This window comes from Scyliorhinus torazame, chromosome 19 (assembly GCF_047496885.1).
Source record: "Scyliorhinus torazame isolate Kashiwa2021f chromosome 19, sScyTor2.1, whole genome shotgun sequence".
NCBI classification, from domain to species: Eukaryota; Metazoa; Chordata; class Chondrichthyes; order Carcharhiniformes; family Scyliorhinidae; genus Scyliorhinus; species Scyliorhinus torazame.
This window is the reverse complement of record NC_092725.1, coordinates 104591604-104617375: the sequence shown is the minus strand read 5'-3', so window position 1 is coordinate 104617375 and position 25772 is coordinate 104591604. Positions and strand designations below refer to the sequence as shown.

Below are 25772 nucleotides of genomic sequence, written 5' to 3'. Positions count from 1 at the left end.
AGTTCCAAGTACTTTTCAATGCACCCCCTCACCCTTAGACACACCCCCTCATCTGCCATTAGTCCCATGTCCATTCTCCAGGGTGGGCGCCCTCCTGTTTCCTCCCCTATCTCCAAGTCCACCCAGTGTGGAGCGTGATCCGAAATGGCTATAGCCGTATACTCCGTTCCCCTCACCTACGGGATCAATGCCCTACCCAGCACAAAAAAGTCTATTCGCGAGTAGACTTTATGGACATAGGAGAAAAACGAGAACTCCTTACTCCTAGGTCTGCTAAATCTCCACGGGTCTACACCTCCCATCTGCTCCATAAAATCTTTAAGTACCTTGGCTGCTGCCGGCCTCCTTCTAGTCCTGGACTTCGACCTATCCAGCCCTGGTTCCAACACCGTATTAAAATCTCCCCCCATTATCAGCTTTCCCATCTCTAGGTCCGGAATGCGTCCTAGCATCCGCCTCATAAAATTGGCATCATCCCAGTTCGGGGCATATACGTTTACCAAAACCACCGTCTCCCCCTGTAGTTTGCCACTCACCATCACGTATCTGCCCCCGTTATCCGCCACTATAGTCTTTGCCTCGAACATTACCCGCTTCCCCACTAATATAGCCACCCCCCTGTTTTTCGCATCTAGCCCCGAATGGAACACCTGCCCCACCCATCCTTTGCGTAGCCTAACCTGGTCTATCAGTTTCAGGTGCGTTTCCTGTAACATAACCACATCTGCCTTAAGTTTCTTAAGGTGTGCGAGTACCCGTGCCCTCTTTATCGGCCCGTTCAGCCCGCTCACGTTCCACGTGATCAGCCGAGTTGAGTTGGGGGGGCTTCCTACCCCCCCCTTGTCGATTAGCCATCGCCATTTTCCAGCTCCTCACCCGGTTCCCACGCAGCTGTATCTCCCCCAGGCGGTGCCCCCCCGCCCATCCTCTCCCATACCAGCTCCCCCCTCTCCCCAGCAGCAGCAACCCAGTAATTCCCCCCTCCCACCCCCCCCGCTAGATCCCCCGCTAGCGTAATTACTCCCCCCATGTTGCTCCCAGAAGTCAGCAAACTCTGGCTGACCTCGGCTTCCCCCGTGACCTCGGCTCGCACCGTGCGACGCCCCCTCCTTCCTGCTTCTCTATTCCCGCCATGATTATCATAGCGCGGGAACCAAGCCCGCGCTTCTCCCTTGGCCCCGCCCCCAATGGCCAACGCCCCATCTCCTCCACCTCCCCTCCTCCCCCCATCACCACCTGTGGGAGAGAGAAAAGTTACCACATCGCAGGATTAGTACATAAAACCCCTCTTTGCCCCCCACATTCGCCCCACCACTTTGTTCGAACGTTCTTTTTAATAACCCGCTCATTCCAGTTTTTCTTCCACAATAAAAGTCCACGCTTCATCCGCCGTCTCAAAGTAGTGGTGCTTCCCTCGATATGTGACCCTCAGTCTTGCCGGTTGCAGCATTCCAAATTTTATCTTCTTTTTGTGAAGCACCGCCTTGGCCCGATTAAAGCTCGCCCTCCTTCTCGCCACCTCCGCACTCCAATCTTGATAAACGCGGATCACCGCGTTCTCCCATTTACTGCTCCGAGTTTTCTTCGCCCATCTAAGGACCATTTCTCTATCCTTAAAACGGAGGAATCTCACCACTATGGCTCTGGGAATTTCTCCTGCTCTCGGTCCTCGCGCCATCACTCGGTATGCTCCCTCCACCGGACCCGCCGGGGCCTCCGCTCCCATTAACGAGTGCAGCATCGTGCTCACATATGCCCCGACGTCCGCTCCCTCCACACCTTCAGGAAGACCAAGAATCCTCAGGTTGTTCCTCCTTGCGTTGTTTTCCAGTGCCTCCAACCTTTCCACACACCGTTTCTGATGTGCCTCCTGCGTCTCCATCTTCACCACCAGGCCCTGTACGTCGTCCTCATTCTCGGCTGCCTTTGCCTTCACGACCCGAAGCTCCCGCTCCTGGGTCTTTTGTTCCTCCTTTAGCCCTTCGATCGCCTGTAGTATTGGGGCCAACAGCTCTTTCTTCATTTCCTTTTTGATCTCTTCCACACAGCATTTCAAGAACTCTTGTTGTTCAGGGCCCCATGTTAAACTGCCACCTTCCGACGCCATCTTGGTTTTTGCTTGCCTTCCTTGCCGCTGTTCTAAAGGATCCACTGCAATCTGGCCACTTTCTCCTCCTTTTTCCATCCGTATCCAGGGGGATTCCCTTCTGGTTTACCGCACAGTGTTTTTAGCCGTCAAAATTGCCGTTGGGGCTCCTATCAAGAGCCCAAAAGTCCGTTTCACAGGGAGCTGCCGAAACGTGCGACTCAGCTGGTCATCGCCGCACCCGGAAGTCCAGTTTAAACAACATTAATCCCATTGTCCCTGATCACTACTTAGAAGAAACCTAGAACATATAAACATACTCATTCAAATTAATTTTTTAAAAACTCGTATCTCTCATGATGTAGATTTCATTATCATGATTGTAACAACTTTCAGTGTCTCTTGTGCTGTATCAGTGTTCAGAAAGATGTGTGAATATTCAACAGATGTGTCAGCTTCTGTGAAGAAAAAAGACAGATGAATGTCTCTCCCAGGGTCCTAAAGAAAGTTGATTTGCTCACTCATCACTCCTGTGCTTATTGACCCACATTCTCACACAGTGAAACAATGTCCCAGAAGACTCGAAACGGTAATTCTGTTTCTCTCCACAGATGTTGGCAAACCTGCTGAATTTATCCAGCAGTTTCTAATTTTATTTATATTATATATTGTTTGTATTGAAAATTCTCATACTTGTTTTCATATCCCTCTATGATGCCACCTCTGTAATCTCTCTGTAATCTCAGGGCAGCACAGTGGCGCAGTGGGTTAGCCCTGCTGCCTCACAGCGCCACGGTCCCAGGTTTGATTCTGGGTCACTGTCCGTGTGGAGTTTGCACATTCTTCCCGTGTTTGCGTGGGTTTCATCCCCACAACCCAAAGATGTGCAGGCTAGGTGGATTGGCCATGCTAAAATGCCCCTTAATTGGGAAAAATGAATTGGGTACTCTAAATTAAAAATTAAAAAAATCTCTGTAAACTCCTCCAGCCCGCAACCCTCAGAGGTATCTGCGCTCTAATTCTGGCTTTCTGAGCATCCCTGATTATGTTCACTATTATTGGTGGCTGTATCTTTAGCTGCCTGGACCATGAATTCTAGCATCCACTCCCTAAACATCTCAGCCTCTCTAATCTGCTCAAGACCTATGTCTTTGACCAGGCTTTTGGTCATGTACCATATCTCCTTATATGGCTTTATCGGATGTCAAGTTTTGTTTGGCAATGTGACTGCGCAGCACTTTGGGACATTTTCTTTTACATTAAATGTGCTCTTTAAATTCAAATTTCTGGGGCGGGATTCTCCCAGCCCTGCGCCGGGCCGGAGAATCCCCGCAACCAGGCCACGCCGCCCCGACGCCGGCATGCGATTCTCTACAGAGCAGAGAATCGTCGCCATTGGCGCCGGAGCGTTTGGCGTGCCGCTGGTCGCCCGGATGGGCCGAGCGGCCGCTCTGAAAATGCAGAGTCCTCCCGGCGCCGTCCACACCTGGTCGCAGCCGGCGGGAACTCTGCATGCAGGGTCAGGGGGACGGCCTGTGCGGGGGTGGAGGAGGGGGGCTCCGATGGGGCCTGGCCCGTGATCAGGGCCCACCGATCGGCGGGCCAGCCTCTCGCTCCCCGGGCCTATTTCCGATGGCGTGGACACTCTGCTGCCGAATGGGAGAATCCCTCCCCTGTTGGCTACCCCGCTGTGTATTTCCACATTTTCTATTTTGATTTTCCAGTGCTACCATTGCTTTTTGTTTACTCCATTTAAATTCAGTTTTACAATTGATCTTGGAGAATTTTCATTTAAAAAAAGAAATAAGCTCACACTGCAAAATTGTGAGTGGCGCTAAATGGAAACTGACTGCATCTCCTTAGTTCTAGTGGACAGGTTTTGCGGAGTCAGGAGGTGAGTTACTTGCTGCAGAATTTTATCATCTGATCTGCTCTATTAGCCACAGTATTTAAATGGCTAGTCCAGATTAGTTTCTGGTCAATGGGAACCCCCAAGGTGTTGATAGTGGAGGATTCAGCGATGGTAATGTCATTGAATGTCACAGCGCGATGGTTAGATTCTCTCCTATTGGAGGTGGTCATTTCCTGGCACTTGTGTGACATGATAGTTACTTGCCACTTGTCAACCCAAGCCTGGACATTGTCCAGATCTTGCTGCATTTGGACATGGACTGCATCAATACCTGAGAAGTTCCAAATGGTGAACTTTATGCAGTCATCAGCGAATATCCCCACTTCTGACCTTATGATTGAGGTAAAATCATTGTTGAAGCAGCGGAGGCTGGTTGGGCCTAGGAACCTTTGCAGTGCTATCTCTGGAACTGAGCTGATTGACCTCCAACTATCACAACCATCTTCCTTTGTGCAAGGTATGACTCCCTCTAGAATTTCCCTCTGATCCCATTATCTCCAGTTTTGCTAGGACTCCCTGATGCCACACTCTATCAAATGCCGCCTTGATATCAAGGACAGTCACTCTATCCTCACCTCTGGAGTTCATCTCTTTTAACCATGTTTGAACCAAGGCTGCAATGAGATCAGCTGAGTGGCCCTGGCGGAACCTAAACTGAGCATCAGTGAGCAAGTTATTGCTAAGCAAATGCCGCTTGATATTACTGTTGATGACCCATTGCATCACTCTTCCGATGATCGAGAATAGACTGATGGGAGCAGTCGTTGTCTGGGTTGGATTTGTCCTTTTTGTGTACAGGAGATACCTGGACAGTTTTCCACTAGCTAGATGCCAGTGTTGTAGTTGTACTCAAACAGATTGGCTAGGGGCACAGCAATTCTGGAGCACATACCTTCAGTACCATTGTCAGGCCCATTGCTATATCCAGTACCTTCAGCTGTTTCTTGGTAGCATTGTGTGAATTGAATTGGCTGAAGACTGGTATTGGTGATGCTGTGGACCTCCGGAGGAGCCCTAGATGAATCATCCACTCGGCACTTCTGGTTCAAGATTGCAAATGCTTCAGCCTTTTCTTTTGAAATCATGCTGGGTTCCCCCATCATTGAGGATGGGGATATTTGTGGAGCCTCACTGCAGTTATTTAATTGCCCACCATCATTTACGGATGGATGTGGCAGGACCGCAGAGCTTAGATATGATCCACTGGTTGTGAAACTGCTTAGCTCTATTGCTTGCTGCTTCCTTACCTCCACCAGGTTGACTCCTCATTGTTCGGTAAGTCTGGTGTTGCTCCTGGCATTTCCTCCTGCACACTACACTGAACAAGAAATCTAGTGCGAAGAAGAACTCCAGTTTCTGACCTCACCCAAAGGATCATTTATTTACCAGTTTTTAAAAACTGAACCTGTATAATGTATCACAGTTACAAAGTACTTTTGTTTTGTACAGGTTGTTGGGTTTTGTGTGGTGTCATGGGAGTGTTCTTTTAAGAAATGTTTTGTCTTATTACATGGCTTCTGTGATGTCATTGTGTGGGTGGAGCTGGGCTGTGGATTCGTGTTTTACTTTCGTTTTTGAGCTGGAAGTTGTTGTGTGGCTCTGAGTTTTTCTGCTTTGGTTTTCACATTTTGGAAGCTGAATTCAGACAGAGAAGTCTTGTCTTCTCTCTCTCTGCATGTTAAAAGGTATCTCCAGATCACTTTTTAAAAAAAGTGATAACTGTTTTCTGGACGGAATTCAAACCTACAGTTTTGGTAAAAGGGTTTTATGGTTTATGGGATCTTGTCATAATAGGACAGCTTAAAAGGGGGAATTTATTAAAGGTTATACATAGAGTGCTGTAGCTGTGTTGTGTATTTACGTTTGTAGTTGATAAAAATGCTTACTGTGTGTTTATAAAAATGTTGACTAAATTCGTAGAATAAACTTTGTTTTTGATTAAAAGTGCTTAAGGCACTTTATTCAACCTGTTATTCAGGTTGAATAACACCTGAAAGGTAGGCCCTTGTACTCCTCATAACCAAAATCTATAAACAATTGTAGGTCAGGTGAACTCGATGATATACTTTGGAATTTTCTAAACCCTGCCCATAACAGTAGATACATGCAGGAAGCTGATGTTGTTGGCTGCTGTGTGTCTGATTTATTACTGTCAGAACTTACTGGGCAGTATCTTATTTTCATATTGAATCATGTTGCTCCTTTTGTAATTCAAACAAGTAATTTCACTAGATGTACCCTTTTAATGAAACAGGTGTGTGTGGTAGACTATATTAGGGGTATCGTGGACCCTAGGTAGGATGTACCTTATACTGTAGTATGAGTGGTGGAACCTGCCCAGTAGGCGGAGCATAAGAGTCTGTGTTTCACCCACAGCAGTCATTCTGTACCGGCGCTGCTGGGGTAACCACTTGTTTATTAAAGCCTTCAATTGGACTACAATCTCGCTTCAGTAGTGATTGATCGTGCATCAGTGTGTAATAAATTGTTTTGAGAGTATGAAAGCTTGCATTACTGTTCCGTTCACTAACACTTTACAAGTTAGAAGTCACTCTTATGTAATTACTTTTCTCAGCATAAGTTAAAGTGAATCTTTGGACTAAAAGAGAAGCCAACAACAAGCCTTGTTCACCACCTTGTATTAGTGCTTCCAAATCCATCGCAGATTTGCTTCCCTCAAAAAGCAGGACTAGCTGGTCTGTGTGCCGTTTAGCTCACCACAGAAGCTATGATTAGATCAGCTGTAGCCAGGATAGCTCCAGGAGATGAGGAACATTACAGGGATCCAGAAGAGGTTACTGTGTGGTAGGCAAATTAAACACAATATCACCAAAAGGGACAGCAATACAATTAAATGGTGCAAATACAATGCAGCCTATAGTATCGTGAAACCAAATTCTTTGTGTTCATGCTCATCAAACTTGCAGAAAATAATACAGCAAAATGCAGTAATGACCATTCCAACAAGTGGCCCGATTAGCATTGAGATGATTCCAAAAATGCAGCTTGTACTGTGTTAAGCCGCTATTTTGGCCATTTCCAGAGATTCTTACCCCAAACTTAATGATTTAGCGGCTCTGCAGGTCTCGGGCAAAGTTGGGTCTTCACACATTTTCAATCAGCTGTTTGTCTCTTGATAAAGTACTATCTTAGCGATGATAAAGTATTATCTTAGCGATTTGATTTGGGCCATAATTGCTGAAAGCCAGAGGCAATTACTCAGTGAAACTTCCTGTTTTTAAAAAAACATGTTGCTTGTTTTACTGTGCGCAACAGGAAAATCAGTCACACCGACATACTAAAATCAATGGGACAGAAAATTTTAAAAGGCAGCCATTTAATTCAGAGAAATACCTTCAGAAGTAGTTTCAGAGATGGAAGAAAAAAAACCTTACATGTCACACTTTCTCACGGCCTCAGGACATTTCAAACATTTTACAACTAATTAGGTACTTAAAAATAATCGAACATGAAATATAAGAGTCGCTGGCAAGGGCAGCATTTATTCCCCATTTCTAATTTTCTTGGTGACAATAATGTTGACAAGCAACCTTCAAGAACCACTGGGGTCTGTATGGTGCAGATATATCTACAATGCTGCGAGACTGAGTTTTCCAGGATTTTGACTCAATGGCGATGAAGGGATAGTGAAATAGGCACACCTCTACCACAGCCACTGCCCCCCTTCTCCCTCCTCTTTCCACCCCTTACAACAATCTTTGTATGCTTGGTACGACTCCAGTTTATGAAGTTTTCCTCTTGATAACCATTTGTAATTTTAGTAGGGTTCCGTGATGCCATACACTGTCAAATGGTGCTTGATTATCAAGGGCAATCACGCTCACTTCACTTGCAATTCTGCAGTCCTTTGGAAACTCCCACCCTGAGTCGAGACAAGACTGAAAGATTATAGCCAGTGCCCCTGCAATTTCCATTCTCATTTCCTTTAATATCCTTAGATGCAACTCATACAGTCCAAGTGCTTTTTCAACTGTGAGTACCAACGAGGGTAGCACGATAGTGCAGTGGTTAGCACTGCTGCAACACGCGCCGAGGTCGCAGGTTCCATCCGGGCTCTGGGTCACTGTCCGTGGGGAGTTTGCACATTCTCCCCATGTTTGAATGGGCTTTGCCCCCACAACCCAAAGATGTGCAGGGTAGGTGGATTGGCCACGCTAAATTGCCCCTTAATTGGAAAAAATGAATCAGGTACTTTAAATTTATTTTTAAAAACTTTTAAATACCAACAATCTATTCAACACTTCCTCCTTATCAATTTTGAACCCTCTTGGGACAGTTTCCTCATCTGCACCATCTGCTGGGTAGCATCTACCCCTTCGGTAAAGACGGAAGCAAAGTATTAATTTAATACCTCAGTATGCCTCAAAACTCCATGTGTAAATTCCCTTTTAGGTCCCTAATTGGCCCCACTCCCTCCCCTTTTTACTCGTTATATGCCCATAGAAGACTTTGGGATTTCCCTTTGTGTCGGCTGCCAGTCTTTTCTCTTAATCCCTCTTTACTTCTCTATGTGCTTTTTCACCTTCCCTCCGAACCTGTGTATTTCTCTTGGTTCCCACCTGTATTTTCTACCTGACACCCATCATAAGCACACTTTTTCTTCCTTATCTTAATTTATATCTCTTTTGTCATCCAGGAAACTCTGGAATTGTTTCCACTACCTTTCTGTTCAAAGGGAATATATCTTGACTGCGTTGGAACCATTTATTTTTAAAAAAAAATTTTTATTGTCATTTTCAACATTATGTACATTGACGGTCGGGTTTATTTATTGTACAGTGTAAAGCAAAAAGGCTTTCATCTTACTTTACTTCATTCACAGATTGCTGCCGTCTAGTTCGGTGTGTCCTCCCCCCCCACCCCCTTTCCTTAACTCCTCCCAGTCTCCCTCCACCCACCCCCTTTGCTACCCTGGTCAATACGGGGGGGGGGCAACCCCTTTTCCTTGCTCCCTTCCCCTTCTCTTCTCCCTTTGTCGGCTTCAGCCGTGTTTTTTGTGGATGAGTGGGAGGTGCGAGGGGGGGCTCTGCTCCCCCCCCCCCCCCCCTGTGTTGTCTCTCTTTGCCCATCTCAGACTCTCTGCTCCCTTTACCCCCCTCCCCCTGGGTTGTACGTCCCTGGCATTGCTCCTTGCCTGTTTTTCCCCTTCTCTAATCCATCCAGTTCCCCCTCTATTGGCTGTTGTTGGCCTCCAACAAATTTTGGAACTGACTGACAAATTGCCCCCCTGCAGTAAGGAAGCTTTCTTCTGACCCTCGGATGCGGTCTTTTATCTTCTCCAGGTGGATAATTCTGATAGGTCTGTGAGTGGACTGCAACATGATCTGCTTGCCCACCTCATTTCTAAGAACCAGGTCCAAATTAATCCGTGTTTCGGGAGAAAAGTGTCCTGAACACAATCTAGGAACTTTTGCCTCTCTCTGCCCTTTACTCTACCACTGTTCTAGTCTGCATTTGGGTAATTGAAGTCCTCCATTCTAACTACTCTATAATGTTTCATCTCTCTGTAATTGTGGGGAGAAGGCTGGATCAGGGTATTGAACTTGATGATCAGCCATGATCATAATGAATGGTGGAAAAGACTCGAAGGGCCAAATGGCCTCCGCCTGGTTCTATTTTCTATGTATGTTTCTCTGCAGACTTGTTCTTCGCCACCCCTTTCATTAGTTGGTGGTCTCTAGATTACACCAAACAATGCGATTGCACTTTGTGGGATGATAATTTGTACACAAGGTCCCATGATAATCTGTGGATTTTTGTTGTTGGTTGAGATAGATATTGACCAGGGCAGTTACATAGTAAAGTTTGTGTTCCGAATAAACGTGAGGCCGCAAACCAATACAGCAAAGACAATTTTAAAAAGCGCCACTCATAATATATACCAAATACTTTTTAAATGTTTAAAAAATATTTTCAAAAGCAGGTAATAAACCTGCTTGCCTTCCACTGAGAGCATGTTTGTGTGTTGATGTGCCTTGTAATTGACACATGTCTAAGAAACTGAAGCCAACAGAACCAGTGGATACTATAAACACAGGCATAATATAAATCCTTTATTTCTGTGTAATTAACTGACAGAAGAGGAAGTGGTAAGTAGGATAAAAACTTATTGGCAATTATTTTATTACTGTTGAGAATGTACAAAGATAATACTTTTTCCTACAAAGCACAAACAAGCAGTAAAATACGACCAGTCGAGAAGAAATAAATCTACATTTCCCCCCCCCCCCAGTGAAACATAAAACCTGAAAGTTGTGTTTCACTTGACACGAGTGCTATGATGTTGCTCATTTAAAGATGGGCTGCTTCGCAGCATGATTTATACAAGCTTGAACCCAAGCACCATGTGGCATATAATCATTTCTCGGCTGCACCAGAGGTGTGTAGGTTTTCAAATGTTGTGTAAAAATGTACCAGCTGAAGAACATGCAAGTACTTTGAGAGTTTTTGTAACTAAATGGGCCAAAGCCTGAGGGTTGGCCAATGATTTGTTAATTTTTTCTGACATATTCACACTAAACTAGAGCCATTCCTTATACTTAAAAATCCTTTACGACCTCGATTTTGATCAACAGCTATAAAGGAACTCAGATCATATTCTACTTTTAATATAGATGTATTTATAACGGTTTCATTGGTTAAAGTGAATATTTAATTTCTTCCTTCATATATTGCATAACTGTATCTCAATAAGTGAAATTAAAACTTGCAATCTGATGGAGATGCCACCAAACTCCAGTAAAATTTACTCTCAGCAGCGATTTAACTCAGAATGGCTAGGAAAGCCATGATTTTATTTTATGTAAATATTTTGCATTTTTACACCGGGTTGTCATGTTTTATTAACACTATTTCAAAAAAAAAAAAGCGCCAGCCATCACCTCACACATTATACTTTCCTTCACATTTACCAAAAATACTAACACAGCAATAATCCTTTTTTTAAAATATGAAATGGTATTACTGAAAAGTGTGGAAGACCTTTTCTGAAATTTTGGCAACTTGCATGAAGTTCCTAGGAAGTTGCATACGGTTTACAAAACTATCTAGGCCTATGCTTTGCCTCATACTGACCTACGCTTTGCATCACTAGTTTCTGGGTCTGAGGAATGCTTTGAGCACGCATCCCAGAGTGGATGGCAGATCTTATCTGCAAAGGAGTACATTAACAGAGTTCCCATAAAAGTACAAACCTTTCATGTACAATTTCTAAGTCAGCAACATAGTTTAACATTAGATTTTCAAAACAGTAATTTATCTGGTTAAATCGTTTTTTTGATACATCATGGACAGGACATTCAAGGCAATTTTATACACAGAATTAGAGTCTAAATCTTTCAACTGGTCTCGGACAGTTTTTATCTTCCGCACGAGGATTCTCCCACCCCATTCATCCAACCCAATCACCATGTACTTCCATTTCTTTCTCCCCTCATGCATTTATCAAATTGCCCCTTAATAGCATCCACCCAATATTATTTAAAATATAAATGCATTTAAATTATTAAGGAAAAAATGAAACAAGCAACATATTTCCCTTTGATCCCTATGCAATGGCTGATAAGCTATCACAGAGCAAAATCAGGTCCAAGAATTATCTGATCAGCATCAATTGAATGAGCAATCACAGAACTGAATCTTAAAAAACAAGTGAGCTTCTTTCTGCTGAAGTGTGCACTTTGGGACTATTTCTAGCTGTTGAAAATAGCTGACATTTGATAAGACACAAACTTTTCTGTTTACTTTGAATCCAGAGATTTCTGGACTTTGCAGTTGGAGATTTGTAAAACAATATTTCAGCTATGCACTGTGACATTGAAATAATAACGTGGCTCAGGTGCCAGTACAGTAATTTTATCGATGTCATGCGATGGGTAAATACTTAAGAAAAGGTGTTTTGCTCTCCTTTCCTTTTTGTTTATGTTACAACATAAACTAGAATTTCACATTTGTGAACCATATTCTACACTTTGACAGCTTTTGTTTAATCCCCCTCGACCCCACAGACCCTATTTTTAAGTGTGGTCCCTCCCCCCAACCCACACCATGCTTTCAGAACCCCACTGTTTCAAAAACTGGCCACCAAAACATCCAAACATTGAAGCCTATCATGAACTGATCACTGAGGCAGTCGTCCTGATTATTCAGCCTCTCCAGTCAGGGACTGCCACCGCTTGCTGAGTTAGCATACCAATAGGGATACAAGTGTCAATTAAGTACAAAGTGCCATTCTTGAAATATGCGCCATACTTGCATCTGAAACCCCAAGTATAATGGTTCCTAAAACAAATAGGAGCAAGGCACAGAGGTGCACAGAAAGGCTTAAATTTTCCCTTTCTCTTAGTCAGCATCCTGGAGTTTATTTTGTGTTACCCACTATTCAGCAGAAACCTGGGGTGTTGCATCTAAAAGTACTGTTGCCTATTAAGATCCCACATTGTAGAGTGTCAGCTAGACAAAAATATGTCTTCTTAATCTAGAGTTAAAATGTCCCTTATGTGGTGAGTGTTCAATACCTTTGTCAGAAACACAGAATATTAATGACACTTAAGGAGGCCATTCAATTCATTGTGTCTGTGCTGATCAAAATAAACCTAATCCTACTTTCCAGCTCTTTTTGTCCAAAGTCCTGTAGGTTATAGCACTTCAAGTGCATATCTAAGTAATTTTTAAATGCAATGAGTATGCTTCTGCCTCTACCACCTTTCAGGCAGTGAGTTCAGATCCCTACCATCTTATGGGTGAAAATATCTCTCTATTCCCTCTCTAACACTGCTGTCAAATATTTTAAATCTATGCCCCATTATTGACTTTGTTTAGCAGCCACGGAAGTAAAAGGTTGCTGGCACATTTTATTCAATAAACAGATTGTCAGAATGGGAGACAGAATTCTAATCTAAGCCATTAGCTATGATGGGGGTAAAAATTCAAATCTAGGGGAAAACACAATGAAATAGCACAATCCACAAGAAATACACCAAGGTGAAAAGGTTTTAAACTCTTGGTTTGCTTGCTGATTGGAAAGAGGTGGCTACAACATAAATCACTGGGCAAACAAGTCCCCCTGAATACGAGAGTGAATTGGAATTTGCATCATTCATATACAATATTTCACCCTGAATGTTGACAAAGAGATGAGCCTGACCGTTTCATCTCAAATACCTGTTGCCAATTAGATTGCACTAAAGCCCCATTGTTAAGAAAGTGCATTTACTTGTTGGGAGGCGATTCTGGTTTTAAAGTATAACATTTTTATATTTTATAAAGGCTTTCTGATCCCATGTGTGACCAATCTGGGGTTTATGTAGTAATGCATTGATCTGACGGCTATTCCTGGCTTTCAGATGCAGTGGGAAAATGTGCTGGGCATATGACAGATTGTCTAGTGAACACTGTGAATTGGGAGTTAACCCACAGCACATTTAGGTTCACAGAAGACGCAGTCAGCATAAGGAAGTTGTTATTTAGCCACAAATGCAAGAAAAAACACGTTGAACTGTAGAAGTAACATTAAACTTTGTAAATCGCCACCAGCTACTAATCTGGTGAGAAAAGTGAAAGGACATTGAGGCACCATTGTTGTAACTGTTCATAGAATCGTGGCAAAGTAAACCATTTGGCTCATGCCAGCGCTCTTTGGAAACGCGTTATCCAATTAGTCCTATTCCCTTGTTCCTTCCCCACAACCTGAATTTAAATGTTTGTGCAAAGTCATGCATTTGGCAAGATATGATCATTTCAGGGATTTGTATGCAGAGCCACTGAGCTGGGTGGAAAGTATCCTAACACGGTGTGTGCTACACATTCATCTGTGACAATAAAGAGTAATGAGTAAACATTTTACAAAGCAGGCCATTAAAAGAAGCTGGAGTGCTAATGAAGACATGTCTGCAACACCTCCATTACCAATATTTCATCCACACCTGAAGATTAATAGATGCTTTAAGCAGTGATGAAATTATTGATATCCAACGTATGCTATCAGCATCTTTTCAGTGGCACCCTCTATTGCCTTCACATTTTTCCTAAAGCACGGCCCACAGAATTGGACATAATTTTTCTCAATAAATTTAGTGTACCCAATTCTTTTTTCCCCTCCAAGGGGCAATTAACACGGCCAATCCACCTACCCTGCACATCTTTGGATTGTGGGGGCGAAACCCAGAGGCATGGGGAGAATGTGCAAACTCCACACAGACAGTGACCCGGAGCCGGGATCGAACCTGGGTCTTCGGTGCTGTAAGACAGCAGTGCTAACCAGACATAATACTTCAGTTGAAGCCAAACCAATACAGGTTCATTATAAATTCCTCCTTTTGTACTCTGTGCCTGTTTCCCATATGCTTTACTTTTTCAAGTTGTCTCGTCAACATCAACAATTTGTGCACATGTAGCTCCTCTTCAGAATTGCATCTTTTATTTTATATTGCGTTTCCTTGCTTTTCCTCCCAAAATGTATCTGCATTAAATTTGATCTGCCACTTGCCTATTCCACCAGCTTATCCCTATCCTCCTCATAAGTTCATAATACTTATAGGTTTTGTTTTATCACCAAACTTTGAAATAGTGCTCTGCACACCCAAGTCTAGGTGATTGCCATAGATCAAGTAGTCCAGTAGAGATTCTTGGGAAACCCTACCAAAAACCTTGCTCCATTTTTTAAAACAACTATCACCACTACCATATGCTATCATTCTGCCAATTTCATATTCATGCTGCCACAGTGCTTTTTATTCCATAGGCTTTAACTCTGCTGACAAGCTTCTTCTGTGATACTTTAACAGATGTATTTTGGAAGTTCATATCCACACATAAACTGTTTTACCCCCATCAACTCTGTTACCATGTCAAAAAAACTCCAGCAAGTTAGTTAAAGACAATTTACCCGTAACAAATCTATGTAGTCTTTCCTTAATGAATCCACATTTTTCCAAGTGACTTTAAATTTTTGTCCCAGATTGTTGCTAAAAGCTTTCCAGCCATTGAGGTTTAATTGACTGACTTGTAGTTTCTGGGTTTCTCCTTGCACCCTTTCTTGAACAAGGGTATAACATTTGCAGTTCTCCTGTCCTCCGGCACCATCCCCTGTAAAGGAGGACTGGAAAATTATGGCCAGTGCCTCATAATTTCCTCCCTTACCCTCTGGTGCATCTGCTCCGGTTCTGGTGATTATCAACTTTAAGTACAGACAGCCTTTCCTTGCGCAAGGTGATCTGTTTCTGTGTAATTTCTATATTTGCACTTTAAACTGCATGAAAAACTGGGTCACTATCGTGTCAATGGTGCTCCTGTTAACTCAGTTTGGAGTCACCCAACTCTCCTGCCTGGACTAAAGAAATACTTTAATTCCAAAGAATTTTACTACTCTTCTGCCCAAATTCCAACTCATTATAAAAATCAAAACTTTATATAAATATCAGGACAGAATAAGCACTGTAAAATGGCAACTTAATTATGCCTGTGCAGTCTGGCTTGATTACCCTCATTGGCTTGATTACCCTCATTCTTTAATCCCACTTTACCTGAAGATTACAATTGGTCTTGAAGCCATGTGCAATCCCATGAGAAACTGGTTAAATGTTTGTGCTCTAATAAATAAACCATTTTGCAGCTTCCTGAATTTTGAGTATGTTTTACAAATAGCACTTACAATAATGTTGTACAAAAATCCTATTTCAAAAAGTATCAGCAGAATCATTTCCAGTAGAACGGCAATAGACGCCCCCCCCCTCCTCTTTTCAATATCCACCAGTAAGTTTATTATAATTTTGAGTCAACATTTATCAGTTTAAATTCTGAGGTCAACTTGTTCCATGCAATTTTCCTATGTCTCGATATAGCTGCAATCAGCAACATAGAAGTCCACGGGGATTCCTTCAGGAATTTCTGGAGGCAAATATGATATTTTGTTCTTTGGGTGATCTCTGGACATGAGTCACAAATGAATCTGACTCAACTAGTGCATCAAGGCTCTGATTGACGCCACCAGTTACCAGGGGCTGATTTAAATTTTAAAAACTTGAGTTTGGCTATCACGATAGTCAACGGATTAAGTCATGTTGGGCCATCTTGCTAATCTGCAAGTACTGTGCCATACCTTCAGAAATCAAACAACAATGAAAAAAATGACATACACAGCTGTCTTGAACATTCGCCACTGGCAAGAGTCCAAACGTTTGATGATACCTCACCACTGATCATGGGAAAGATGCTGGCAAGTGTAAAAGCAATAAAAACAAACTTTATCAAAAAGGTCTGAATGGATCACTAGAAAAAGATCATTGGAAAATTAACATAAGGCGCACAATTAATTATTTCATGCACCAAAACGGGAGCATCTTTAATACCTATTCAATGCTGCTGATAGGAGGCAAGAAGGAGAAAGAATTAGGTACTATATACTGCTGAGTTATAAATTAAAGCCGTTGAAAGTTACACATAACTGCTTCATGGAGTTAGTACAGGCTGTAGGACATGCCTGTCAATGACATATCTAAATATTTTCTGCATCTGCCAGAGTACTGTCTTACCTCACTTCTTACAACTTCCGATTTTTGTGATAATGCAAATCTACAGCCAACAATACATTTGATGTAGGAGAGTGCAGCGGCAACTGAATTGCAATAAACATCACAGTTTGACGCTTTAAGTAGTAATCTCAAATTTAGCACACATTGAAAAAAAACATCAGCCCTGACAATATGAAGATGCCCTGGAAAACTCCTGTCATAAGAGGCGTGATATACCACCAAGGTACCGAAGAGCCTGAATTCTCCTGGCTCAACCTCTTAACTTCAAGAATCACCAGAGGCAGTGCCTGTACTGTGGTGTTTCCACTACGATGCAGCCTCATGTGAATAAACATACAATTAAAAAGATGTCATTATCCAAACGGGAAGAAAATACCAGTTTAAATATGACCATGATGGTCATACTGATACCATCTTATCCCCACTGATATATACAGTCCTTTATCTGTTACTGTTTTTAAAGAAGATGGTGGTATGAAAGTAAACAAGGAAGATAAAAGGGCAAAAAAGGAAGCTCCAAGATAAGGTCAACAGGAAACCATGTTATTTAGGCTAGGAAAACTCCCAATCTATACAAAATGGATGGAGGAGGAGCAGAGACGATGAAAGACGTGACTTACATAATCCCTCCAAGACCCTGGACTATCAATGGGGCAGCCTTGTTACTTTCTGTGCCTTCTTTTGTACAAATCACTACTCATTTGTACCTACTGACACACAGAGAAACCCAGTTCCTTCTCCCTCCATTCAAATCAAAAAATATACAAAACCTTCCAGATGAACTGTGTCATTTTTAGCATGAACTATTTTCACATCTATTTTCACAACTTTTATACAAAACATCTTTGCATTTGCTTCTGTTCTAAAAGTTACTTCCATATAAAACCAGCCTGTTACTTCAGTTGTGTACCAGTGTTTGCTTAGATACTTTTGGAAGAAACATGAAGTAATTCAGAAAATGTGTTGGCGGCTGGAACATTTTCTGGATGCATGGTAAAGCATAGAAGTATGGTTTGCATTAATAATCCAGTTTTTAAACTACCCTGTACTGAAAAACAAAGTAAATTGTCCTTGCGCAAAATAATAAAAATAAAAGCACAAAAATAAAACTAGGGTACCCTGATCAAAATAACAAATATACTTTGGGGGAAAACAAACATTGCCTCGCTCTCAACTCTGGTCATAGAGAAATCGAACAAAGCTGCTGGAATTCTATTATATCATGAGCACACCATTGTTAAGGGGTGTGCTCATCAATTAGATCTTAATATTTCAAGAATATAAAAAGTATGTAGTTTCATGTACACTCTATTAAAGATATTTAAATGTACCTTTTCAATCTGAACCACTTGCTGCTGTGAATGGTTGCAGCTGTATATTACGGTCGAGAGAGTAGCATTCAGATTCGGCAACTTTTTTCTTTATTTTTCATTACATCAGATACCTAACATGAACGGCTCTGAGTGAATCCTACTTCAGGTCACACTTTATCATCGAAAATTAGAAACTTGTCTTAAAAGGGCACTGTTGAACTAGCCTAGTTTATAAAATCTGTCTCATCTTTTTAAATTAAAAAGAAATTATGTTGACTTCTTATTGAGTTAATGGTATAAAGCGAATATCCAATTACAATGCGTGATCCATCCATTGGTGGAAATGTAGCTTTTCAATTAACTAAACTGCACAAAATTGTTTAAAGCAGTATTTACTGCAAAAAAGAAAACTTAACATATCTTACCAAATAAAGATTACTCCAATGATATTATACATAATATATACCTGCAGAAAGATACAAGAGCAATGTGAATAAAATGTAACTTTCCTCTGGACTGACACTTCCCAATGCACCTCATTAAAGCTGAAACTGTTAGTGTGGAATTAACAGAAGTGCTGAGTGTAGATCTGTGTGCATTTCTTAAAATTCAGCTCAGAATTTCTCTGCATCTCTGCGCTATTAACTTGGTGAACAGGTTAATCAAGGAAAAAAAATAGGAAAGCAAATCAAAAAGAAAAATGCAAGAAATTATCAACTACTGAGTTCAATAACAAATACAAATCCACTGGTTAGCTATAGCAGAGGTTGACTTATACAATTTTATGAAGAAATTAGCCAGTATTAAAGCATTAATTTTCAACCTCAACCAGTCCAACAAAATGCTCGAGTTATGAATCCTTAAAGTTGCATGACCCCACAACCTTCCAGAAATTAACAGTGCTCACAAAACAGGAAGCTCTCAGAAAAGTGACATCAATTTATTTAATCTGTACAATTGAAACAAAGCATTTAAAGCAATTGTTTTGTTTATGCTGCTCTATAGTTAGTCATCACCGTTTGCTGGAATACTGCAATCAATGCCCTTGCCACCTTTCTTGGATTTCCCCCCCCCATTTCTATATGGGAATAATTGTGTGTATAGGGCAAGTTTTTAAATTTGGAAGAAACCAAACCATTGCTGCTGCAAAATACTTTTGAAAATTCCTTTTGGGCCAACAAGAGATGATTATGGTTGAATGATTTCACAAAAACTTTAGTAAGCAGTGGGGTCATACAACTCCTATATACCCAATACATCTTCAATCATTTTTATATTTGTATAAAAATCAAAAATAAAAAAGCAGTTTTAATTTTTCATCACAAATCATGCACAAAAATGTCACTTGGTCGCGCGCGCACACACACAAAGAAAAATTGTTCAATAACTTTTGTTTCTAATGGTGATTCAGAATCTGTGTAAGTGCTACTCTGAGAAGGAAGCTGCTTCTCCGTAGTGCCTTTTTGGTCCCAAACGTCATCCACATATAAACATGCTTTAAAGACCTACCTAATCCACCTGCAACAAGGTGAAACACCAACATTTCTTTGAAAACTCTTTAAACCACTGCTTGCACGGCAAACATCCAGTCACTACTGTAGTGATTTCAGAATAAGCCACTTTAGAAACAAGCCACCTACATGAACTCTACACAGTAATGTTAATACAAATTTAAAATCTACATTATGTTTCTAAAAAGCTATCATTTAAAACTTGCCTGAAGCCTATTGTCACAGTTCTAAAACAAGAAATGTACTTTGTACAATTAATACAAATTAAATTCCTTCTCTAAGAAGCTCACAAGTTATAGGGATTAAGAGTATAACAGAAACATATTACAAAACATTTACAAAATAAATACAAATACTATCCAACGGTACTTTACTACTTTCATTCAGCAAATAGAAAAGTTCTTCTATTCATCATTCGGACTTGGACTTCTTGGCACCGCCACTTTTAGTGCTGCAATGACATTCAGGGCATTGTGTTAACTGTTTTTCACTATGGTCATATGTTACAATATACCCTCAATTATTTCCCCTTCCTCCTCCATCATCTGTTTCCTTTTGAATCGTGCCATTTGTTGCCATGCATCTCTGAATACTTAAAAAAAAATTTTAAGAGTACCCAACTATTTTTTTTTTTGTTTCTAATTAAGGGGCAAGTTAATGCGGCCAATCCACCTAGCCTGCACATCTTTGGGTTGTGGGGGTGAAACCCACGCAGACACGGGGAGAATGTGCAAACTCCACACGGACAGTGACCCAGGGTCTGGATTCGAACCCGAGTCCTCAGCACTGTAGTCCCAGTGCTAACCACTGCGCCACCGTGCTGCCCAATGCAACTCTGAATACTAATGGCCAGGAGGGCTAAGGGCCAAGGTTTCCTTGGCTACTAATAAGTCACAAGAGTCACATTTTTTCTGCCCAAATCCTGTCATAATCAATGCACAAGAGAAAAAGATGCACATAAACCTTCCCTGCAAGTGAATTTAGGAGCTTTCTAGGTCCACCTTGAAATCTGGAGCAGAATCACTGTGGTTCCATTCATCTAAAATCCAAGTGATAGCCCATTTAAACAATTCCATTGAAGGCATCAGACATTTTACTTCCTTTGAAAACTTGAGCTGGCAAGGCTCCAAAATTTACAATGCACCCATGCCAGATTTGAAAGGCACTGAAACTAATTAATCAGTCCCGTGCCAGTTGCTGATAAATTGAACACATGCCAACACTTCTCTATTTTAATCCAGCTATATTGCTCCAAGGTGGATTTTGGTGAGGATGGTACAGGTGGTTAATGTTTGATACATTTAAGAAGGCTGCTGCCCAGAAAATTGTTGGCACTTTGTGACCACCGCTGAGAGTGGTGTGCAAATTTTTATCTAGAATTTCAGGAGAATGGGGAATGTGAGAACATTCACCTGTACGTTTTCTTCAATTAGGTGCCATGAGGCCCCTACAATTGGTCTGTCTCAAATATTCATTCTTGCATATACATTAACTATTTTGAACATCAAACCTGGAAGCAACAAATATTTTTTGCAGGTCAGAAAATTGCTGCCAAATATGGTAGAAAGGTTTGAAGAACTGATGCAAGAATAATGCCTCGTGCCAAGCAAAGCAGGCAAGATACCAGATCAGACTGGATGCAAATTTCTTAGGGTGACCCAAGGTCCAATGAAGTAAACTCAATTCATATATGACAATTAAACAGATTAGGAACATAAATTATTTACCCAAGTCAAATATGTTTAAGGTACAGACAGTTCTGGAACTCAAACCTATGTTCTTTCAGTTAAAACAGGAGACAGAAGTGCTATGGGTGCAAAACTGGTTTATATCAGTAATGCAATAGGGGCTTGTAGCAAATGTGCAGACAGGTATACAGTGTCCAATTCTCTTTTCTGTTAATTAGAAAAATCACAAGGGTTGCAAAAAGGACGGTCAATTCACAAGATTGTTTGTGGTCCATGTGCCCCATTATGAGTTTGTGTAGTTACTGCAAATGTTTAATCTCATTATTCAATAAGAACAATGCTAAGAAAAGCCTCTCCATACAGAGCCCTCACAGTATCTCACTTACTTGTCTGGTGATGCTGTAGGCCGTTTCACAGTGCCTTTGGTTCCTTGTACACCTGCGTCTAAAGAACATAAAAGGCTGGGTTGTTAAAATTTCCCTGACACAGATCCCTTTTCATCATTACAATAATTAACTCAACAATTCCAAAAATTTTCACCAGGACAAAATCTAAATCCAAATATAATATAGCATAAATATTCCAGCACTACATCAGGAAATCATTATGACATTTCAGCTTCTTAATTTGGTTGAAGTAGAAACCAAATATTGGCAGGAATTTACAATAAGCTATCTGAAGTTACATGACCAAAGAAATGAAAAATGTTTAACATTTCACAATTAATCAAGCTGCATTTCTCATGCACTCAACTAGTTCAACCAGTGCAGCTTATACACAATGTGAACTCAAGAATTTGTTCAGTACAACTAAATAGTGATGGTTCTGAACAAACCTAGAGTTATCCACTTCAATATTTGGTGCTTAGTATCACAACGCCAACTATCTAGGATTTTATATTCCAGAGATCACCACTTCCAACTTGCTAGATTACAAACCACAACTGAAAGATTTTCAGCTCAAAACCAGGTTACGACAGAACTTAAAAAAATGAACTACATGATTTGGGCATTGCTGGCAAGAAAAGCGTATATAGACCTTCCATATACAACTGAGTGGCTTGCCAGGCCATATCAGAGGGCATTTAAGAGTCAACCACATTGGTGTGGGTCTGGAGTCACATGTAGGCCAGACCAAGCAACAACAGCAGTTTTCCTCCATTAATCATGATTGTAATGGCTGAATAAGTATATTTGATTTTCATGGTATTGAATTCAAGTTTTTTTAAAAACAAGAGTTTTTTGGGATGGGGGGGGGATCAAATTGTGTAATTTCATCCCATTTTTCTGTGAAAAACCACAAATCTTTTAAAAAAATAAATTTTAGAGTATCCAATTATTTATTTTTCCAATTAAGGGGCAATTTAGCATGCCCAATCCACCTACCCTGCAGACCTTTGGGTTGTGGGGGGGGGGGGGGGGGGGGGGGGGGGGAGAGACCCACGCAGACACGGGGAGAATGTGACCCAGGGCCAGGATCAAAACTGGGATCTCGGTGTCGTGAGGTAGCAATGCTAACCACTGTGCCACCCGAAAACCACAAATCTGAGCACTTGCATGGGCTGAATTTTTCCAGCCCTGTATCGACATGCTGGGAGGGGGCCAGAGTGTAATTTGGCATGGGTGGAGTGCCAGATGTCTTTCCAACACCATGGAATTTCATTAGCCTCTGGGAAGGTGGAGGACAGGCAGTCAACTAAGAGCCTGAGAGCAAAAAAATGCATCCTGTAAAAGGCCGAGGTGGCGTTGCTCCCAGTTTTCTGGCTCAGGGTCAGGGCCCCCACCAAACTGACAAGATTCAGCCCACATATTACTAGCCTACTGAATCAGACATTTACAGCCCAAATCAAATCACATTTGAGTCTGAAAGGAATTGTGTGGAGATACAGGCCGTATAGAAAATTATTAAGGACTTAAGAGTCATAGAGTTGTACAGGGCAGAAAAGGCTCTTCAGCCCATCGAGTCTGCAACAACAATAACTACTCCATATCCCTCACTAATCCCACTTACCAGCAATTGTCTCATATTCGTGAATGCGATGGTGTTTCAAGTACTCATCCAAGTGCTTTTTAAAAGTTGTAGGTTTTCCAGCCTCCACTATCTTCCCAGGCAGTCCATTCCAGATTCTCACCACCCGCAGAGCAAATTTCTTTTCTCTCAAATCCCCTTGGAAACTTCTGCCCCTCACCCTAAAACTATGTCCCCTTGTGATTGATTGACCCTTCAAACAAGGGTTTCTATTTACCCTGCTGAAAGCCCTCAATCTTATACACCTCAATCATATCCTCCTTCAGCCTTCTCTGCTCTAAAGAAAACAATCCTAGCCTATTCAACATCTCCTTATAGCTCAGATGCTCCACCCCAGGCAACATCCTGAGTGAATCTCCTTTGTATCCCCTCCAGTGCAAATACCTCATTACTATAGTGAGGTGACCAGAACTGCACTCCAGTTGTGGTTTAAACAACATTCTGTACAGCTTCAACTTAACCTCCTTGCTCTTATATTCTATTCCACATTTGATAAAGGCAAGTGTTGCATGTGACCAAGAATGCCAAGATTCATCTGTTCCTTGGAGAATCCTGCTTTTTAAAGCAATTATGTTTAAGGTTTTTGCTTCAGATGAACAAAAAGATTCTCCATGCCTGATCATGCTTAATAAGTCATTTAGTTCCTTTGCAACACCCAGCCCTCTATTTTAAATCAAATTTAACACCAAAGCTGACACTGTACAATTGTTATCAATAATAAACAAACAAACAGTTGTATAACACATTTTGCAGCATGTACCTTGTATTTATTAATCTAAAAGAGCAAATTATACTATGGCTGTATATTTTTCAAGTTTAGTATATAGGCAATTAATACTTTGCTCTATCACAAATTGTAGCACAAGCCATTTGGCCACACTGCACCTGTGTCAGTGAGAGTTCTTCAACTGGAGCTATCCTGTCTAATCCCATTTTTTTGCCCATTTATATTCTTTTAATGTACAAATCAAATTCTATTTTAAATTTGCCTCAAAGAGTATTTATGCTAAAGCATTCCACGTTTTCATAATGCTCGGCGTGGACTTCAAATGGCAGCGGTGTGTGGAACATACGCATGAAAGGTGGCTCTCGCCTGGTTAGGTCCTTTTAACCCGAAAATTTGTCATTAAACCAACAAACCCACTGCCGCCGTACTCTTCTCCCCCCTCTCCTCCCGCCCCCCCCTGCCTCCACCCGAACTAACAACCACCCGAGGAAATGAACTCAAGTCAGCCAAGGAGCCAGGAGGACAGCAAGAACAGCAAGATTTTGATTTGTCACGTGTACCGAGATACAGTAAAAAGTATTGTTCTACCTACAGTCCAGACAGATCGCTCCCTACATAAAAACATAGATCATACAGTGAATACACGATGTAAATACATAAACATAACCATTGGGCAAAGCATACAAAATATAGTGCTACAACTGTAGAGAAGGTGCGTAGAAAGATCAGTTCAGTTCATAAGAGGGCCATTCAGGAGTCTGGTAACAGAGGGGAAGGAACTGTTTTTGAATCTATTGGTGCATATTCTCAAGCTTTTGTGTCTTCTGCCTCATGGAAGAGGTTGGAAGAGAGAATAACCCGGGTGGGAAGCATCTTTAATAATGCTGCCTGCTTTCCCAAGGCAGCGGGAGGTGTCAACAGAGTCAATGGATGGGAGGTGGGTTAGCATGATGGACTCTGTACCGAGCAGTTGCCATACCAGGCTGTGATGCAGCTAGATAGGATGCTTTCTATGGTACATCTGTAAAAATTGCTAAGAGTCATTGTGGACATGCCAAATTTCCTTAATTTCCTGAGGAAGTATAGGAAAGCTGTTGTGCTTTCTTGGTCGTAGCATCGACATGGGTGGACTGGGACAGATTGTTTGTGATATCTACAACTAGCAATTTGTCCACCATCTCCACCTCAGCACCATTGAGGCGTGTACAACACTTCGCTTCCTGAAGTCGATGACCAGTTCCTTCGTTTTGAGGGAGATTGTTGTTGTTACACCGCACCACTAAGTTCTCTATCTCCCTCCTGTAATCTTATTTGTCGTTGTTTTGAGATCCGACCCACTATGATCGTGTCATCAGCAAACTTGCAGATGTAGTTGAAGCCAAATTTTGCCACACAGTGAGTATAGTAGGGGCGAAGTACACAGTCTTGCAGGGCCCCGGTATTGAGGACTATCGTGGAGGAGGTGTCGTTGTTTATCCTTACTGATTGCGGTCTATGAATCAAGAAGAGTCAGGAGAGGAAGATCCAGACCACAGACACAAGGAGTTAAGTGGAGCAGGACATGACGGACCGCCAACACAAACGCCGGCCAACCCACCAACAGGGCAGTGGATGGAGCTCATTACAGAAGAGCTACTAAAACATAGGGACTCCAATAAGGACCGTGAAGTCGGTGTTAGTAATCGTTTTGACTCCCTTCACGGAGGCATTGGAGAGGAAGGAGTGGCGATGGGAGACCCAGGAGGCAACAGTGATGGAATTTGAAAGAGTGGCCATTGATCAGAGCGATCGGGTCACCTTGCTCAAGGAAGAAGTAGCAAGGTTAGTGGTTGCCCAGTGTGTGCTCAAGGGTAAGGTGGAAGACCAGAAGACCAGGTCTCACTGCCAGAAACTCAGGATTGTCGGATTACCCGAGGACACAGTGGGCAGAAACCCAACAGAATATGTAGCACAGAT

General features: G+C 41.8%; 1 protein-coding gene and 1 long non-coding RNA gene across 4 annotated transcripts in view; one reads left to right on the top strand and one right to left on the bottom strand.

Annotated features, from left to right (window-relative positions):
• The window catches only part of LOC140396397 (uncharacterized), a 110475-nt gene that overhangs the window by 27782 nt on the left and 56921 nt on the right, over positions 1-25772 (top strand). The gene's annotated exons all lie outside the window — the stretch shown is intronic.
• Positions 10060-25772, bottom strand: part of LOC140396396 (host cell factor 1-like) — a 126689-nt gene continuing 110976 nt past the window's right edge. For all 3 annotated transcript variants that reach the window (XM_072484981.1, XM_072484982.1, XM_072484983.1), the window contains exons 24-25: positions 21448-21505; positions 10060-19824 (exon numbers count right to left, since the gene is read on the bottom strand). In XM_072484981.1, coding sequence (XP_072341082.1) covers positions 19785-19824; positions 21448-21505 — 98 coding nt within the window. In that variant the 3' untranslated portion in view covers positions 10060-19784. The remainder of the gene's footprint in view (positions 19825-21447; positions 21506-25772) is intronic.